The 21,407-nt window shown below is 31.2% G+C and overlaps 1 protein-coding gene across 10 annotated transcripts in view; it reads left to right on the top strand.

The window, feature by feature from the left end:
- LOC143044300 (ankyrin repeat and fibronectin type-III domain-containing protein 1-like) overlaps window positions 1–21,407 on the top strand; it is a 188,991-nt gene that overhangs the window by 126,565 nt on the left and 41,019 nt on the right. For 8 of the 10 annotated variants that reach the window (XM_076216243.1, XM_076216244.1, XM_076216242.1 and 5 more), the window contains one exon: window positions 18,748–18,869. In XM_076216243.1, coding sequence (XP_076072358.1) covers window positions 18,748–18,869 — 122 coding nt within the window. The other 2 variants (XM_076216252.1, XM_076216251.1) reach the window with 2 other exon arrangements.

Below are 21,407 nucleotides of genomic sequence, written 5' to 3'. Positions count from 1 at the left end.
CTTATAGAATCAAACTAATAATGATTATGCAATGTTTCTAAGCAGTGGCAGATCCAGGGGGGGGTGGTTCCGGAGGTTGGAACCCCCAATTTTTTTTGCCGATCAATGCATTTGAATGGGAGCATATAGTTGGAACCCCCCCCCCTTTACTCTGGGTTGGGAACCCCCCTTTTTAAAATGGCTTGATCCGCCACTGCTAAGAACTTGTTTTTAAAACAAGGACATGAAAAACTCAACTATGAATGGTAATGTGAATTCAGGAATTATAGGTAAAAAAGGCAATAGAGTAGTGAACAATACCAAAGGGATTAAACCAACTGACAAAGCTATGGCCAAAACCGAATAAGATGAAAACAAACACACCATAAAAAACTAAAGATTGAGAGAAATAAACCCCAACAGAAACCTGTGGTGATCTCAGGTGCTCTGGAAGGGTAAGCAGATCCTGCCCCACATGAGGCAACTGCAGTGTTTCTTATAATGTGTAAGAACAAAACCAATGAGAATTGAAATTCAGTATGTCACTATTAAATAAAAAGTCACATTGAAAGCATATTTTTTTTTTTGAAATCAAGAATTAATCTCACATTTCTGTTCATTTTGCAAAGTTGTTATAATAAATGAATGCAAAAAGTTTTGAATTTACAGCAATCTTCCTTTAAACAAAACTTATTTAGATTTGATTGATGTATATTTGATTCTTTTTGTGCAACTGGAGACACAAATATCTTTTCAAATGACATACAGTTATCAGATAAAATATTTTACTTTTGGCCTAATGACTTGTCATTTTTTATAAGAAATTTTTCATTCTATTTATAATTATATAATTTGACAGATATTTAATTTACTTATAGTAAATTATTGTATTGAAATATATTTTCAATCCCTTTCTTTAAAATAATTACTGTCCTAGTTTTGGGTTCTTTGAAATTTTGACATAATGATTAAAAGGAGTAGATTTGAAAGCTTTGAAACGAGGGTATTTAAGAGAGATATGTGAATAATTATGTCTAAAACTGTGATTGATAGAGTTATAAAGATTTTTTTTGTAGTTTATTGTCAAATTGAAATCCTTTTATGAACTGTTAAATCCTAAATCAAACTCATATTTATATCCATTTTAACATTTAAAAAAAAATAAGTAATAATAAATAAACAGAAAAATTCTAAATTTACAGTTCTCTCTAATTTAGATAAAACTAATTGAGAATTGATTGGTGAAATTATGGATCTGTTTTGGAGACTAAAGACACAAATATCTTTTCAAAATATCATTCAGTCGTCAGAAAGAGAACATTGATCTTTGTTGGATTGTTGTCAATTCTTTGACTTTTAATCTACTGTTAAAAGCAAAATTTAGGCCTCTAAATGAGTCTTTGTCTTGGTCTATGTTTAGGTTTCACTGATGTACACTTGATGCCCTGCTCCACCCTTTATTTATATTCCCTAATCTATAAATTATTACATTAAAATTAATAATCATGATCTGTGGTCAGCCCATATCTCCTTACAGGCAAGGAAGGTTTTATGGAATATTGAATTTATAATTCTGAATCTCTTATCACCTGATTTGTGAAATTCCTAAAGGACTATTTGTTAGAAAATAGATATCTGGCTTCAAGCACAATTGTTATGAACTAGCTGTGGTTCTTGACTAGTGAATTATGACAAGAAGCAATTGTATGTTTATCGATTAATGCTTGATTTGGATTAATCAGAAATTTGAATAATCTTGATGAAAGTCTTTATTAGTAAATTGATGAAATTAATAGATTCAGAAATTGAAATGGACGAATTTGTAATATAAGAGAGAGCTAAGGAATTTTTCAAAACAAACTTAGTTGAACATACCAACTGATGTAAATTGAAGATGTATTGCATATAGATTTCAAAGTAATACTTGTATGTAATAAAATTAAGTAATGAATTATTGCAAAATAGAACAATATCCTTTAGTTTTACCCAAGAGGCTGTTTGTGATAATGTTAAGGAAAGTTATATAAGATGTTGAAGAGATTGGTATCACATTATAGCAATGCTCAATCAGTAACATAGACAGAATAATGGTTACTGAGGAGAGAATAACTAATGGCTTACGTTTCTTCTAGACAAATTGTCCAAAACAGAGAGATATTAATATGATTATACAGGTTTTCAATTAGAACAGATCTTAAGTGGGTTAGTGAATGAATCAATCAATTGATAAAAGTCGACCCAATAATCCAGTAACCTCTATTACGATTATAAGACATGATAACATTGGAATGAAATTTTAATTCAATTATTGAATAGTTTCATTCCTGAGACCGGTTGTCAATGTGAAAGTTTTGTTTCACCACCCTTACCGAAAAAAAAGCCCAGCGGCAAACATTTGCAGCAAACGTTTGCTGCAAACTTGCCGCAACCATTTTACCATGCAAATGAAGTTTGCGGCAAGCTTGCTGCAAACATAATTATGCAAATTAGATTTGCCGCAAGCTTGCGGCAATTCAGTTTCATAAGGGCACGTTTTATATTGACCAAGACTGGTAGTGGATGACAAGGCTTTAGAAAAAAAACCTCAGGGATGTTGTAAAAGTACACTTTATATATATTAGTCTTCATCTGTAGGTTAAAATCTTTATAGCATCATCTAGGAATCTCTTAGGAAAGTGAACACAGCAAACCAGCCATTGAGATCCAGTGCATGTTGAGTCAATATCTATATCCTGAAGACCTGTGACTGTTTATCACTTGTTTGTTGACATTACTTCAAATGACGGAATTCTAACTAGTCATAAAACACTAATAGATAAAAGAAACAAAAAACAAAGAGATCCTTACATTTTTAAAATATATAAAAAAAAAAAGAAGCTTTTTGTAAATTATAGATTGTGATTCAAGTTTTAAAAACTGTTAAGCTATATATAGCGTGATAATATGCTGAAATACTTGCCACTGGAGCAATCAATTAAACAGAGCATTTTCATTGGCTAATTTTTCAAAGCCGTCCAAATGATATTTTTTGGGGAAATGACAAATCCATATCATAACCTGGTGCCAACAAGTACAAAGTGACCTAGGCAAAAATGTAAATACATGACAATTATAGGTCCGCTGTTAACTGGAAATAGCCAGAACTGGATATTAAAGTCATATTTTATTGTTATTATGTTATTGATTCCTTTATAATCTGTACTGCTATTTAAAGGGTGAAAATCCATAACGTCCATTAGGAAGACATTGTCCACATTCTTCTGTTTAGATAGTATCTATTTATTGATGCCTTGGGCCGTTGATACACTTTAACTGATTCTCACTTGTATGGTAATGATATAAAGAGTTTAAATAAATCATTTAACACGCAGATAAGTGGGTTATATAATACACCAGGGCTCTTGGTCATCGTTTGACACGCAGATAAGTGGGTTATACACTAGGGCTCTCGGTCATCATTTAACAAGCAGATAAGTGGGTTATACACCAGGGCTCTCGATCAGAAAACTACTCAGTACTTGGGGTAGGAAATTTGTGCTGAAAACACTGATTCACATATTTTTGATTGTTTGATTTCTGAGTCAGAGAACAATAAATGTATTTGGATATTTTATGACTGCAAGGCCAGGGCACTTAGTCAGAAAACTTTACTCTGTACATGTACTTGGGGTAATGAATTTGTGCTCAAACACCAAATGCAGTGATTGGTTGAATTCTGAATCTTAGTACAATAATCCTACTGGAGAGTTTTATGACCACAAGGCCAGACTTAATAGATGTTAATTTTAGATGAATCTTATTTATTGCTTTATCTATAACCTTGTATTGTATGATCAGCTGTTGACAGTTTCCATAATAAATAATCAAATAAGTAATACTTAAAAGGGATGTTAATATACTATTTATGTACCTGGATACTGGTCTCTCTACTCATCAGATATAATTGTTTCAATAACTGTGAACAACATGCAGGTATTGATACTCCTTTTTAAGATATTTCCAATATTTTATTAGATGGAGACATATGTTTTTGCCACCTGTATTGACAATGAATTTACAATAAATGAATTTATGAAGCGCTTTATCATAAAAATGAAAAGATATTGGGTAATTAAAATTATATTGAAGCTGTTTGCATTCTCTTCAATATTGATTTTCAACTTAAAACATATGAAGAGATGATTTTTTGCAGATGGGGTTATTATATATCAGTGCCATTGGGTCATAGATGGGGACTTGGAAATACTGGGCGTCTGTCCTTCTTGTGAGCACTCTCATCAGACATGCAATTCTAGCCTTTTTAGCTCACCTGGCCCAAAGGGCCAAGTGAGCTTTTCCCATCACTTGGTGTCCGGCGTCGTTGTCCGTCGTCGTCGTCCGTCGTCGATAACTTTTACAAAAATCTTCTCCTCTGAAACTACTGGGCCAAATTTAACCAAACTTGGCCACAATCATTATTGGGGTATCTAGTTTAAAAATTGTGTCCGGTGACCCGGCCAACCAACCAAGATTGCCGCCATAGCTAAAAATAGAACATAGGGGTAAAATGCAGTTTTTGGCTTATAACTCAAAAACCAAAGCATTTAGAGCAAATCTGACGGGGTAAAATTGTTTATCAGGTCAAGATCTATCTGCCCTGAAATTTTCAGATGAATCGGACAACTCGTTGTTGGGTTGCTGCCCCTGAATCGATAATTTTAAGGAATTTTTACTGTTTTTGGTTATTATCTTGAATATTATTATAGATAAAGATAAACTGTAAACAGCAACACTATTCAGCAAAGTAAGATTTACAAATAAGTCAACATGACTGAAATGGTCAATTGACCCCCTAAGGAGTTATTGTCCTTTATAGTCAACTTTTAACAATTTTCATAAAATTTGTAAATTTTTATTAACATTTTCCACTGAAACTACTGGTTCATTATAGATAGAGATAATTGTAAACTGCAAGAATGTTCAGTAAAGTAAGATTTACAAACACATCACCATCACCAAAACACAATTTTGTCATGAATCCATCTGCTTCCTTTGTTTAATATTCACATAGACCAAGGTGAGCGACACAGGCTCTTTAGAGCCTCTAGTTTGTATGAAGTTCATACAGATAATTTACATCAGCAATGTTTCAACCATGTTCTAAGCAATATTTATGAAAAAGAACCCTCAAAATATATTGGAGTTATTTCCCTTGAAAAGAAAAAATATATGCATCTGTGGGGAGCATTGGTACTCTGTTATTTTTTTTTATTTTAGAGGATACCGTCTCAGTTACTTTACTGAAAATAATAGTCTTAAGAAAACTCTTTTACATAGATGGTATTTATTTTAAAAAAATTTAATTTTTTCAACCCAAATGTCAGGAGGGTGCTGATTTTGGGATTGGGTTTGAATTAGAAAAGATATGACAAAGCTTTCAAATAATGAATGTTTATAGTTGCTTACAAACATAAAATAACACATGTTTTAATGCATATAAATTGATTGTGCATATTCATTTCTCAAAGGTGCATATATGCAGATAATTATAATAAATATTTGATGAATGATCATTAAGTATGGTGTTATTACTATTTACAGTCATCACATCAGGTTGACATATATTGCTTTGTTATTATTCTCCCAGATGATTTAAGGATGGTTTTCACTTTCTCTGCTACAAAAAGCATTAATTTGTAAATAGATCTTTATGATTTATCTGGTTACTGTTTATAGGCTTGGCAGATCATAACTTTCAATCCTTCCTGTGATGATCTGAAATTTATAATAACCAGGCTTTCGAAAAATTAATGAAGTACAGATGTGAAAAAAGAGTTGCTGGATTGATTTTTTGTCCACAAAAGATGTATTAACAAACCTTAATTGGAATTCTTTATTTTTCAATTTAGTATTGTCACTAACACAGTACAAATGCTGTCAAGGCCACCACTAGATCCAGCCTTTAAGTCTTAAAATATCAGCACCACAATGCATGCACTATTAACATATAGTGACCAACTTTAACTGGTCACTGATGGAGATATGTGACCAACTTTAACTGGTAACTGATGGAGAGTTGTCTCAATGCAAACAACCAGAAATTGGTACTGATAAGTTTTGCTCTCACATTTGGCATGGCTGATAGGTTCTGCTCTTTGAAAGACCCAGTGATACATTTAATATTACAGAATAGTTGATTAAGGTCCAGGATAGAATCATAATTGGTGATATCTGATCTTGTTGGTAGGGGTTTGTGGACTCAGAAACAACTACCTTTTGCAAAAACTGGCAATCCTTAAGTCAATTAAGATTAAAAACTGTCAATCCTTAAGTCAATTAAGATTAAAAACTGGCAACCTTAGTCAATTAAGATTAAAAAGTGGCAACCTTAGTCAATTAGGATTGAAACTAGCAATCCTTGTCAATTCAGTTTGAAAACTGGCAATCCAAGGCTGTTGGAATTAAATGCATCTTGCCAAAACAGGTTTGGAAGTTCTGAACCTTGGCAACCTCTGTGTTGGCTGGCTGAGATTTATTATTGAATTGATGAAATTCCACCCTTGTTACTGACTGTAGACTACAAATAATATATTTCTTCATGGAACAATATTAATCTATTGACTTTTTTATTGGGAATATGATGACATGCATAAAACAAAATTGACATTTATAGAATAAATTAATTGCTTTCCTTGTAATTAAGCCTTCATATATAGATTGTGTTGTTCATTTCATTATTGAATAGCTAAAATTTGTAGCTTTAACTATTGCAGTGATGCTCTTTGTGTAGGATTTTAAATGATTATTAATTTATTCATAAATTTAAATGAATTTCCAACAATCAGAGCATGAATTTAGCATCAACTTAGCTTGATATTTGACAGTTGTATACCTTAACAGTTTTGATTTGATTTTCTGATTTGAACTCTTAAATATTTATATTGCCTTAATTGAACTTGAAACCAAATCCATTATAAATTTTTATAAGAAATTGAATTGTTTTTCAATTACAGATGATTATTGAATATTGAGAGGGAAACATTTTGAATAGTGCCTTGAGGTTAAGATCGAATGAATTGATTTAATTAACATTTTGATTAGTTAAGTGGGTATAGTGAAAAGTATTCATTAGTAAGTTACACTAGGTAGGGTATCAAGAGGTTTTAATCCTTAAAGTAATTTACAAATTATGGACACAGGTAATATTTAAATATTGATAGGTAAAAACTGTTTTGTTTAGCCTTACCTGTTCAAAATCATTTATGTACATATTTCTCAAGACATACCTATGGAATTAGGGAGAAATGTGTTTACTGTCAAAAGATATGGAACAGTTTTGACTAGGACCTGTGCTTGTTGAGAGGTTTCAATAGCTTTTACCTATGGTATATAGGTAAATGTTTATCGATGGTCAAAGGAATGGATTGTATAGATATGATTAGCATTTTCAATTGGATTTTTATATATTCGGTATGGTGGATGTAATACCAAGTGAAGTGATTTGTGAAAGGGACGATTTAAGTAAATAAGCCACAGTTGTCAATTTAGGTTATATGACAATTATTGTCAAATACTTTAATGGGAAAATCCTGCACAGGCTTTATGGGCAGGATATTCTGATTTCAGTTGTGAATGAAACCATGGGTTAAACTGTGACTCCTTTTGTGTTGTTTAGACATAAGGAGAAATGGATTTACGCTGGAATTATTTTGTGTCTTCTAATTTTTATAAAATTTTGTTTCTTTCTGCTCGTGTCTAATCGTTACCAGTGAATTTTCATTTTTTTTTGAGAAGTGTATTATGTATTTTATCATTCAGCCAACTGTTTCATTGGAATAAGTAAATTTAAAAAAAAAATGGATATACAAAAATTAGCCAAAAAGATGTGGCATAGGAATACAAAGATGGAGGATTTAAGGAGGACTGGCTCCTTAAGGGTGAAGAAGGGATCACATACTATTTTAGCTAGAGCCAGAAGTGAAGGTTTGCCAATCTTTGATGAGGCTCCGTTAGAACTACCACAGAGATCATACACACCGTTACCTAATCTTCCTCCAATGAGACCTCGTAAGTTTTTGCAGATTAGTTTGGTTTTTTTGGCGTAGTAAGGAATATAGTTGTCTGATTAGACATTTGATCAAACCTCTGTATGTTTTAATTAGAAATCATCTAAACACAAATTTCATTTTATTATAAGTCAAAATCAAAGTTTCACATTTGGTAAAATTAAGATTTTATCCTGAGTTTCAAGATGAATGTGGAGATCTAAAGGTGAAAGATTATATTGTTTTCCCCATCAATAGTTTGTTTTAAGATGTTTTAATTTAAAAGACGGATCTGTTTTATGTTTAATGGTGCATTCAAGCATATAAAACATTCTATAATGCAATTTTTGTTTGTATTTCTGATACAGAATATTATATTTTACAACATATTTCCCAGGAATTCAAATGGACAAATTTTACTTTGTGAGGCCTATAATTGTTAAATGGTCCATAGTTTATCCTTTGATATTTAGAGGAAATTCTTTGTGGTATGGTTTTGTAAGAAGATCAGTCATAATTGATCATTTTAATTTTGAATGAAAAATTATCCCAATACACGAAATTGTAAATAATTGTATGGAAATAATACTATATTACTATACTATAACAAAAGCAGAAAATTATAAGAATATAATAGATCTAAAAAATCTGTTCCATTTTGAATTAAAAAGACTTGGCTAAATTCATATTTAGTGCTGTCAAATTTTTACTCAATTCAGAGATAATTTAACATATCTAGAGAATATTTCTGCATTTTATGGCTTGTCCCCTGAGACAACTAGCCAATTCTGAATGTAAATTCTTAAAATATAAAGTGGAAGACAATTAATATTATTCTGAGAATGCTTAAAAAGTTTGGGGGACTTTTAAGGACAATTGCTGGGACAGATGTCAAAAGTTCAGCCCTTGTAAAAAACATGTAAATTTCCAAGCCTGACAACGGGGAGGCAATGTCCTGTCTTGAGGTGACAATAGATTCATTTTCAAGTAGATAAGTCATACATTATTTTAATCCTCATTTAGTTTTATAAATACTAAAACTAGAAATACATTATATTGAAAATAGACTTAATTTATGTTTGAATAGAATTAAGAAATATCTGGGATTTTTTTTTTCAAAATTAAAACAAAAACTGAACTTGACATGTGTCATGTGTCTTATGTAAACACAACTGTTACTTATATAAACCTGTCAATGCCTAGAACAACAATAAATTTCAAGATTCTACATGATCCTCTTGAAATAATATAACTCTTTTTATGGAGCACCCATAAAACTTGTGTGAAGGACACTCATATCAAAATGGAATTTATCTATACTAGAATTTTAATCAGGGGGAAATTTATTTCTCTAAATTCTTTAAACTGATGATAAAATTTTATATGATGTATATAACTTGTTATCAAAGATAAAAGTTAGAATATATCAAACTCTTCTAAACTTGTATAAATCTTATCGCATTGTTGAAGTGTAAATTTGTCATTAGAACACAGTTCTTAAACTTTTAAGTGATTGCTAATAAATTGAAATTAGTCTAAACATAACATGGCACCGATTTGTAGATCACATTTATTCAGATGAAATGTTAAGTAAACACATATTGCAGTCAATGCAAAAAATAAACAAATTGCATGTCTTGAAATTTACTTTTTTAAATGTTTACAATATAAGCTTTATATATTTGTACAAGGTTGATTTTACAATCTACAACTAATTAGTCTTAGGTAGAACATGGTTTAATTTATATGCTGTAACTTGATCTGATGTCTTTGGTGGATAATGTTTGTATAATACTCTATTGAAACCAGTCTATTATAAGATCACTTGAAAATACAGATGTAAAACTTTACAAAAAACCAGAAGCAGATTTCAACACAGACTCATTCAAGTTCAAGGTTAAACCCTAAAATAATATTGCTGTAATGAGGTCGACATGATCTGAATTGTTTTAAAGTTTCACAAAACAATGGTGAGGTTCTGTTGCTTTGGAGCCATGGCGGTTGAGTGGTCTTATTAGTCCAACTATTGGGTCGAGTGGTCTAATTAGTCAAACTATTGGGTCGAGTGGTCTAATTAGTCCAACTATTGGGTCGAGTGGTCTTATTAGTCCAACTATTGGGTCGAGTGGTCTAATTAGTCAAACTATTGGGTCGAGTGGTCTAATTAGTCAAACTATTGGGTCGAGTGGTCTGATTAGTCCAACTATTGGGTCGAGTGGTCTAATTAGTCCAACTATTGGGTCGAGTGGTCTTATTAGTCCAACTATTGGGTCGAGTGGTCTAATTAGTCCAACTATTGGGTCGAGTGGTCTTATTAGTCCAACTATTGGGTCGAGTGGTCTTATTAGTCCAACTATTGGGTCGAGTGGTCTAATTAGTCAGACTATTGTATCACTAGTCTGTCAACACTTAGGTTGTTACTTAGAATCCAGCACAGAATAGGTACACTGGACTCCAATATTTATTGACTAGGATTGTCTGTTTTCCTACCAAAATGTCTGTGGTTCTCTCTGGGAATTCTGGCTTCCTCCTCCATTAAAAACCTACTGCAAAGAAATAGAACAATAATGTTAAAAGTGGCATTAAACACCAGTCAATCAATGATCTTGCTTTAACAATATTCATGAATTATTTTATACAAAGCAAATCTAAATATTGGGATTTGGATCCCTCCCCAGGATTAGGACACCATGAAGTGTGCTATGTGTTTGTCAAATTTCTTGAAAGGATTGTTTGAAATTTTATAGAAAATATTTCCATTTTAATTCCATTGTTTTGGGTTCTAAAATTTAAAATTATAAATTGCTTTCATTATAGTTCATGTTCAAGTTATGAAATACTGATGTTTCAAAAAGGTGAGAAGACTGAACATGTTCTAATATCTTTCTTTTGAAGTACTGATGTACTTATTAAGAAAAGGTTTATACTGAGGAAAGGTGATAAAGTTTATTCCAACATACTGCATGTGATGAAAACAACTTTAATCTTCTTTTATAAAAGTCAATGTGGTCAAGTGTGTAAATCATATCTTCAAACTTTCAAGTCCTTAAATATTATTACTGAGATGACTTAGCGTTTCTAAGTCATAGAGTTCACTTTCTTTATGAGATTAGATATTATATATTTTGTTGGTATTTCTATTTATCTGACATGTTTGGCATTGATTGAAGATTTTAGAAAGAATTACAAACTATGGACTTCGAATTCCATAGTCTACTATTACTATAAAAAAAAAAATACTGACTCATGCTCATGTTGCCCTATAGGTCAGATAGATTGAAACCTAATTCATGTCCACTTAAAAACAGTCATTGGAGATTAAAAATTGGTCCCCATTTTAGTTTAAGTGATGATAAACTTGACAGGGAAAATAATATATGACTACGACCAATAAATGTTATGTGATACTCATAATTTTACCAACTTTTTGAGTTGTTTGCCAATTTGCTGATAGACTGCTTGAAGAGAATATACTTCTTTAAGGAACAATTACTATTGTTTGAGAATTTTAAATCTTTTAAAATTTCCAAATTTTGTGAACATTTTAGCCAGACAAAGAAATATAAAATGGGTGTTCAAAGCAGCAAAATAAGTTGCTAAATTTTGTAACAGACCTAAATCATAATTATGACTTTTACTGCCTGGATACTGCTTCCCTGCAAATAACATTTACTATATTATTGGAGCAGATTTGTGGTTCATTGAGGAAAAGTTGTTTATTAATATATTAGTCATTCAATTTCTATTATTAAATTCTCTGTAGTAATGTTAACATTATATAAACCTATAAAGGATTAGTAAACATTTATAATAGTTCTCTCTTATCAGAGATTATGTGATTAGATTTATAATCCGGTATAATCTTATATTCATCAGAAATTGCAGGGAAATACGTTTTGCATTATTTAGAGTTATTGATTGGAAACCATTAAGTATTTCATTGTGTCCAAGAACTATACAAGATATAGATAAATGACAAACTGTAATGGATTTTTCTGGGTGTTTTAAGCATTTTCAATATAAACATATTTAAGTTGTCGAGCTGCAATTACAATAAATCTAACAGCAAAGGGATCTTTAAAGACAATCTCGATATAAATTGAACTATTTTATTTGGTGTTTTAGAGCTCAAATTTAGTTGCATGTTGTTCTTTCCAAAAATGAATCAGTTTTAAATACTCTCTATATATCGTAAGACATTGGAAACACCTCAAACAACAAGGTCAAGTTCAAAGTCACATATATTGACTGCTACCAAGATACTCTTTAAGATATGTTGACAAAATTAGTTTTCTGTGTACAAATGAAAGAATTGCACCTCTTTTATATATCTTTAAGTCTTTTACAGGTTTGTATGAAGCCTTAGTTCTCAAGGTTTAAAAGATAATGGAATCAGTAACTCTTTTGTTTTCTGTTAAGTGACCCTTTTAAACTTCAAATAAACTAACTTGTTTGAGACTCTGTTGCAGCGTAAGTCACCAGGGTTACGTTATCATGAAATTTAGATTCCTTGAAGTTTTATATGTATGGTAAATGCTATATATATGTACAGACACAACATTTTTTTTTTACCATCTTCTTATTATACCCCATGCAACGAAGTTGCGGAGGGTATAATGTTTTTGACCCGTCCGTCTGTCCGTCCGTCCGTCAGTCCTGTTTCTTGTCATCGCAACTCCTCTCAAACCACACAACAGAATTTCACGAAACCTTTTCAGATAATAAGGACATACTATGTAGTTGTGCATATCGACGGAAAATTGCGATTCAATTTTTTTTAGGAGTTACGCCCCTTTGAACTTATTTACTTTAATGTACTACTGCAACAGTTTGTCATCGCAACTCCTCTCAAACCACACAACAGAATTTCACGAAACCTTTTCAGATAATAAGGACATACTATGTAGTTGTGCATATCAACGGGAAATTGCAATTCAATTTTTTTTCTAGGAGTTACGCCCCTTTGAACTTATTTACTTTAATGTACTACTGCAACAGTTTGTCATCGCAACTCCTCTCAAACCACACAACAGAATTTCACGAAACCTTTTCAGATAATAAGGACATACTATGTAGTTGTGCATATCGACGGGAAATTGCGATTCAATTTTTTTTCTAGGAGTTACGCCCCTTTGAACTTATTTGCTTCAATGTACTACTGCAACAGTTTGTCATCTCAACTCCTCTGAAAACACACAACAGAATTTCATGAAATTTTGTAGATAATAAGGACATACTATGTAGATGTGTATATTGACAGGAAATTATTATTCAATATTTTTTCTTATACAATTTTTTTTTCTTATACTTATTTAATTTCTCCAATGACAATGTGGGGACGTGGGGTATGTGAGCGTGCTCACTAAGGTTCTTTAATTTAATATAAAAAAGAAGGTGTGGTATGATTGCCAATGAGACAACTATCCACAAAAGACCAAAATGACACAGACATTAACAACTATAGGTCACCGTACGGCCTTCAACAATGAGCAAAGCCCATACCACATAGTCAGCTATAAAAGGCCCAGATAAGACAATGTAAAACAATTCAAACGAGAAAACTAACGGCCTTAAGTCTATCTCAGGCTTGAGGATAAGAGGGAGTAATATGTCCCCTGTGCACCAAGTCTCCTATCCATTAGTGACAATTCAAATGTCAACCCATTACCATTGCACTGTTGACGTCTCTTTGAAGATCGTTATACTTTGTTTCTTTGATATGTGTATTGTTTAATTAATTGTGATATTTTTTGAATATTTATGAATTATTTGCTACTGAATTTGAAATGCAGACAACAATCAATTAATATTTTTGTTTCATGCTGGTAAAAAAATAAGCTATAAGCAAAAAAAGTAAGCAAAACCTTTTTATTTTCTTGTTGACCTTGACATCCAAATATGACCTTCTTTTAGTAAGTTGGGGGAGGGGGGAGACATTTCGACAGAAAGCACTTAATTTATTATCCACTTCAATAACGTGAACTACATGGCTTATTTTCCAGGCTCAACGCTTGAATTTGTCTTTATTTAGTCATGTGTATGATAGTTATACTGTTACATAACTTCACAGTGAAACTATGTACAGTATTCCTGTTAAACATGTAATTTGTCATTTCTTTGCATGATAAAACATATATGAGGCATTTCGCTTTATGGCCAAGCTCTGCAGTGTTGATTTAGGTGATTATATGAAAATTACAAAAGATTAATGTTTGCATTAAAAGAAATGCATTAAAGAGATAGTTTGTAGTAAAGAATCAAGTGCAAGCTTCAGTGCAATAGTAGAATTAGTTGGGAGTCTCTGTGTGACATTGTCTGTAGAACGTTTATTGCAGGTCAGATAAGTCCAAGATTAAGATGCACCTTTCACAGGCAAGATTCCAAAACTTACATTAGTTAGAATGTGTAGAAAGGTCATTGGGGAACTGATGTAATCTGCAATGTTTTAAAATGCTTTTTGATCAGTTGTGAACAAGAGTTTGTATGATATCAATAGATATAAGAAGATGTGGTATGAGTGCCAATTAGACAACCAAGTGACTGAAATGACAGGCAAATTTTGGTATGACCAGACAAGGATTACTAATGAATCAGCTAATTTCAGACATTTTTTTTTTACATTTTTCAATTTTTAAATGTGATCTTTGTATCTTCAAGAAATGATTTTTTGGCCAGGCTAAATTTTTTGGTTGCATGTCTATGTTGTGGCTAACATTTTGTAAAATGAAGGCAATAAATTGCAAGGCAAGGAAAAAACATCTTAATTATCAGATAGAATTTTTACATGAATTTTCAATAAGATATTTTCCCTTTGGTTTTAAAAATATGATCTAAAAAAGATTGTGCTCTAGGACATGCAAATTCACACTGTATCAGTGTGTCACAAAGTGTAAAATATAATTTTTCCTTTTAAAACATTACTATCATTGTAGCATGTTAAGACACATAGAACAATTCACTATGGTATATTTAGTTAATGAACAATCATAAACACTCATAATTGATCAACAAGATATGTAAAGTACTAGTAACCTATGATTAATGGAAAGCTATTGGTTTATGTTATGATTTCATATCAGTTTCATCTTGAAAGTTTACATGTAAGAAAACATTAGATAAGTTCAGTCATATAAACTTACACATTCTACTGTTTCAAAACCATAAATAAACTGTGGAAAATGAATTAGGTATCAAGTTTTCCATTAAGTTTGAGGAAGTGCAGATATGTTTTAGTGCAAAGTATATCATTGTATGCTGGTAAAAGAAAAGATCATATGACGTAAAGGGATGAAAGAAAGCATCCAGGGATCTTTGATTATCATTAGTTTTCTGACTTTGAGCAGCCCTTTGTACTTTTAGTTTGATATACCCCTCAGAGGTATTGCACTTGATAATTTGATATACTTATCACATGCATTTCTATTAAGTCCAGGTACAATGCATCATTCAGATAGAAAGTATGTTGTGTACATAAATCTATAAAAAATGAGTCTTTTTACATACGTTTACTTAAGCACATTTGATAATGAGAAATCATAATCTGGAATGCATCAGTCCATTATATTTTCTAATTCACCTAAATACACCTGATTATTATGGGCACAATGTCAAAGTCATTGCTGTATTCCAACTTTGAAATAGAATGACATTACCCCCCCCCCCTGTGCACTAAAGTTTGTCCTCATTTAATAATTATTGTACTTATTACTGATTTAACTGTAATTAGTACCTACTTTAGAAACTGTAGGAGATGGATGATTAGATAGTGCTTTACCTTGCACTAATTTTAACTGTAAATTAACTTCGTTTTGTTTCTGTACAGTTTGTTCTATTTTAGTGTTGTATTCCAGCTTGTTTAATTTTAATTCACTAAATGAGGGTTTCAGTGCAGGAGTTATTTTCATTTGAATAAAATTGAAGGTTGCGGTTATGGTGTAAAAAATAACAGATAAGAGCCAAAACTTTTAATATAAAAGCTGGATTGTCAATTGTATCTAGGTCTTTGTTGATCCATGCATAAAGGATTTTACTTTTAAATGCAAAAGTTAATGTATGTGAACTTTTCTGAATGGTATTTCTTATGAGTAAGTTAAGTACTATCTTTTGTATGTTTTTACTTAAATAATATGTTTGTATTATCTGTAGAAAAGTTCTGGTAGCTAGACTGTCAGCAAATTTATTCAAGCTGAGTGTCAGAGTCTTTATCCTTCATAATTTTCATATCAAGTTCTGTCCCGAATATAAGCTTTTTAAGAGATGAAACCATATTTTATAAAGGTTATGTTATGAAACATTAGACTATCAGACTTTAAAGTGGGAAACATTAGATCTGGTGACTTATTAGTATAGATATATGGCTTATAAGCTCTAAATGACTATGATGAGTGACTGCTATATATAACAAAGAAGACTTTGAAAGCTTGACCTAACCTTAATCTCATTGTTCTGATGACACATATGGAAAGAAAAGGAGCTAGAAAGTTATAGCATCTATGAAGACATGTCTTTCACATTTTTTTTTACCTACAGCTAGGAGCAATGACATTAAAAGTTCATCTGTTTAATAAAATGAATAAAATGTGAACTTTGAAATGTGGATTTACACTTAATTGTACTTTCAATTTTTGCTTGTTACTTTATGTAAATTAAATTGATTTCACATTATAACTATTCTAAACATTCTGCAGGTTCATTAAATTGTATATCTTTTGGATGTCGAGCTATCTCAATAATTTCATCATTTGAGTGTACTGGTACACAATTTTTAGAAAAGTTTATTAAAGCTCGTATGTAAAGCAAGTTCATTTCATTTTCGACAGCAGTGTTATTCTTTACTGAATAAATTTATGCAGGCCTAGTGCCAACTTTTGGGGACTTAAAGTATACAGTAGGTATGGTTGACTGTGTAAACGTAAAAACACCAATGAGTTTCATACAGGCTGCGTACAGTTGAATGTTGTTTGTAATTTCATTTTCCTTTATTGCAATAAAATAGGGTGGTGTTTACTCTAAGTTCAGACAATTGTTGATCCTGTTAATATAAACATTTTTAATTTGGGATGTGTTCTTTGTAAATGAAATACAAACATTTGAAGGTTGTCTTGTAAAGGCCACCAACAGATAATGCTGGTTATTTCTTTAATTGTATGATAAATGATTTCTTGCCTGTTATTTAATTGAAATCTTTGGTAAATGATCTGAAAATTAGACATATGCTGAGCTCATCGATTTAAGGTTGAAACCTTGATTTACAACTAGACTAAAGTCAGTCATTAATACGTCAACTTTGATTCCCAAAATTCACAATGATAGAAATTCTTTTTTTTTTTTTTTATTGAATATTGATTTTCTTTCAATCATATATCTGAAACTTCGTGTTGTTTATTCTTTAGTTTTCTATGTTGTGTCGTGTGTACTATTGTTTTTCTGTTTGTCTTTTTCATTTTTAGCCATGGCGTTGTCAGTTTGTTTTGGATTTATGAGTTTGACTGTCCCTTTGGTATCTTTTGTCCCTCTTTTACTCATTGCAGTATATATTATATTGATTGACATATACATTTAAATTTTTTGCATTGATTAAACATCATATGATTGAAATGGCTTTAGGAATAAATTGAAAGGTCCACTTGTTGATGCCATGGGGGCCAGTGGCCGAGTGGTCACAGTAAGTAGTTACTACTGTAATCACTAGCCAGTCAACTCTCAGATTAGGAGTTTGATTCCGCTTGTTTGAGTGCACTGGACTCTTATCTCAATTGACTAGGATTTTCAGTTTTTATATCGAAGGTCTGTGGTTTTCTCCAGGCACTCTGGCTTCCTCCACCAATAAAAACTGGCTGCCACGAAATAGCCTAAATGCAGTGCTTAAAAGTGGCATTAAAACTCCAAAAATCAATCAATCTTGATGCCATGAATATTCATAATAGATTTGTATCTCTTGTCTTTAAAAGCCTAAATTATGAAACACTTTTTTTATTGAAAATTTTAGCAGTGCAAATTTTTTTAATGAAATTTGAAACCAGGTCTGTTTCACTCACATATATACCAATTTTAGAATTTCAATTAATCAAGTAATTGAAAATAATTATACTGGAATTGATAAATAAATGTTATATAAGAAAACTGATAAAATTTTCTTAAATAAGAAAGTATGTCAACTGTATGCAAGTGCATATTGATTACAGATTGCTAGTTATTACTAGTCATTTGGGATTGTGCCAAACTTTATTTAATAATAATTTTTTGAAAGTTTGCTTACACTTGAATTTTTTCCCTTATAAGATTGATAGTTAGTTTACACAATATTTATCAGGGGAATGCATGATTAGACAGTTTCTCATCTCATAAAGACTTTTAACATTTGTATATTAAAACGTGTCTGTTAAAAGCATGAATACCTTTTAAAATATCACAAATGAAGGACAATTTATTAAGAGCAAGCATTGACATTTTATCTATTTGAAGATATTTTAAATAATGTACATAATATAATGAAGCATTTCTATACCTCTGAAGTTTATGTTTATCAAAAAAAAATGTGCTTTTGCCTTGAGTTGTCTCCCCTAATTAGTCATGAAGACTGGTTCCATGCATAGCCTTAACATGCAAAGCTTACAAAGGAACTAAGCATTATGTTGGAAAACTATCCTCTATTTCTTTCTTTCATTTTATTTTATATGATGTTCCATTATGCAGAAAGATTGAGATTCTCAAAATAAGTATATTTTAATTTATATATTTATAGGCTCTGCCTGGAATTTCGAAGATGATACAGATTCAACAACTTCCTCAGAAACAATGACCAGTGTGTCAGATGATGTTCCTATTGGTTCTAGTCAGTTATACTACACAACACCACCTAAAACAGTAAGTGTCCACATCCCTAAGCATTCTCAAGTGGTATATATAAACTCACCAGGTTATTTTATCCTAAGACTGTAAATGATGAGGCTTCATTGTCAAGTTCTGGTAATATTTTACCTGCTAAAAGATTTACAACAAGAAACATTTTATACAGCCTAATATGGAATTACTTGTTCAGTAATGAATGCTAAATTACATAATGATCCACATAAGTACTTTACTATGTGGAATGGGTTTGACTAATTGTTGAAGGCTGTACAGTGACTCAGGTGGATAGTTCTTTTAGATTGAAACAAAATTTCTTTCCACTACTTATTCTTAGACCAATATACAGACTTTTTCAAAAGTGTCCAAACAAAGTTTTGAAAATATATGCTAGTCTGAATAACCATTTACTAGTTTGGGGGCATCAGACTAGTGTCTAATGGTGCAGACTGTGACACTGATTCATTGACAATCACAAGTCCTTATTAACCATCAAAATAAATGTTTGGCAGAAGAAAGATAATCACAGATGGCCACCATCATTGCATCATTTAGGAAATGCATAAAAGCAATCATATTCCAGACCATTCGACCAATAGGCTTATGATCAGATAGAGACTTTTTATAGCAATTGCATTCTTCCCTGATCCAATATGTATATGATGTAAATGACCTTTGTCAATTTTTAAATGACAAAGCTACAGTATAGCAGTATTTACATTACTGACTATTGAAATACAATATACCATTTAAGATATATGACTAGTTCATTGATTCAAGGATTGATAAAGGTTTTTACAAAATATGTTTGTTAATTTCATAGTAAATTGTATTGGAAAATTCTAAAAACTACAAGTGATAACAATGGGAACTTATAAATCTGAATAAACTTGCATACTAATATTGATACATATTTCTTTTTGTTTATATCTGGTTAGGTGACATTATATTCTTCTAAACTTGCACTCTCTCTTAACCATTTTTACTCTAAAGAATGTTTCAGATTAAAGTCATATGACCCCAGTGAGTGGTGAAAAATAATGTTTATCCAATTCCTGAACCAATGCATGTCTATATCATAAACTTGGAACTCTGTGCACGATTTTGTCATTTTTTACGCAAATATATCGTATAATCGTCAATTTTTTTCTCTCTGTCTGTTATGATTTAACAACTATGGCTGCTCATTAAATGCCGTGCTTTAAAGCCGAAGTTTACCGATTGTCACCTTATAGTAAATAAATAACAAAAAGCATGGGTATTGAATACATGTTTAACATGTACAACAGATAATTGTTTATTTTAATGACAGATCCATACGTATTGCGATCGCCAGATTTTTACGAGGAGGGTTACGCTCAGGTCACTACGTATACGAAAAATATGTCCGCGAATTGCTTCCTGGAAGCAAGCAATTAAAAACAAATGAACTTCTTCTAAATGAGGACAAATTAAAGAATTTTCCTCAGAAAAAAGTATATGTACATAAGTTGTATAATGAAAACTATCCATTTAGTTATTAAAAACATGTGCATGATTTTTTTTTATTTTGAGGTTTCATATGACTTTAAAATTTGTATTGCCCCCTTTTAATTACAACCTTCTAGGATATAAAACATTTAGTCTTTTGTACCATATAAATGTTTCAGTACTGATGGACAGTATTGACCTCAACCTTTTACCTCAGTCAATATTGTTTTCTGTTCATACAGACCTCAGACTTTCTTCTAATGCATTTTCTTTGACGGGAGGTATGAAAGGTTTTTTTTACAAAATAACCAATTAGACTTCATTATTTATGATTTTCCATCTTGAAGTTTTCAAGCTTAATTGTCTTAACAGTTATGGTAATTTAAACAAATTTTAATCTCCAAGATTAGAATTAAAACTTTCTATAATATAAGTTGATGAGTCAGACTTCCTTCTCTGCTGTTATATTTCCAGTACTTTAGTATTGTAATGTTTGTTTTTTTTTTGCATTTTTTGGATGCATCATAAATGAAGAATGTTGCCTATTGGTATTATAAATTGTTCCCTGTAGGGGTAGACATACAATACCATATAAATTGGTACATGACATACTAGTGCAGGTACATGCTGCTAGACTGAACTCAATTTGGAAGACATTTTGTCAGATTCTTACAGAGTGGGTTTTATTTTTAGGTGGAGAATGAGTACAAATGGGTAATTTGGCAAACTTACGAATTAGTAGAAATTAGCGGGATTAAAATCGTATAAATGTTGATAAGTGTCAATGTTAGGCTTTCAGGTCACATAGTACGTAAATTATTGCATTACTGATAGTAGGTTGTTTCTCATAGTTATAATTCTAAGAAAATTAAGATGATGAGTTGGCAATTTTTTTTTAAGAATGTGCAAAAATGTTTTCTTGTTCATTTCTTTGACACTCAAGAGACCATCTTATTCGACATCAAATGACGGCAATTTTATTGTAAGAATTTACAGAAAGTTTTTCATGTTCATTTTTTTTTTGAAGTTTAAGAGACCATCTTATGCGACATCAAATGATGTTTCCAGCATAATTTGAATTGTAAT

The sequence above is a fragment of the Mytilus galloprovincialis genome, chromosome 9 (assembly GCF_965363235.1).
Source record: "Mytilus galloprovincialis chromosome 9, xbMytGall1.hap1.1, whole genome shotgun sequence".
NCBI classification, from domain to species: Eukaryota; Metazoa; Mollusca; class Bivalvia; order Mytilida; family Mytilidae; genus Mytilus; species Mytilus galloprovincialis.
This window is presented reverse-complemented; position numbering and strand designations above follow the sequence as displayed.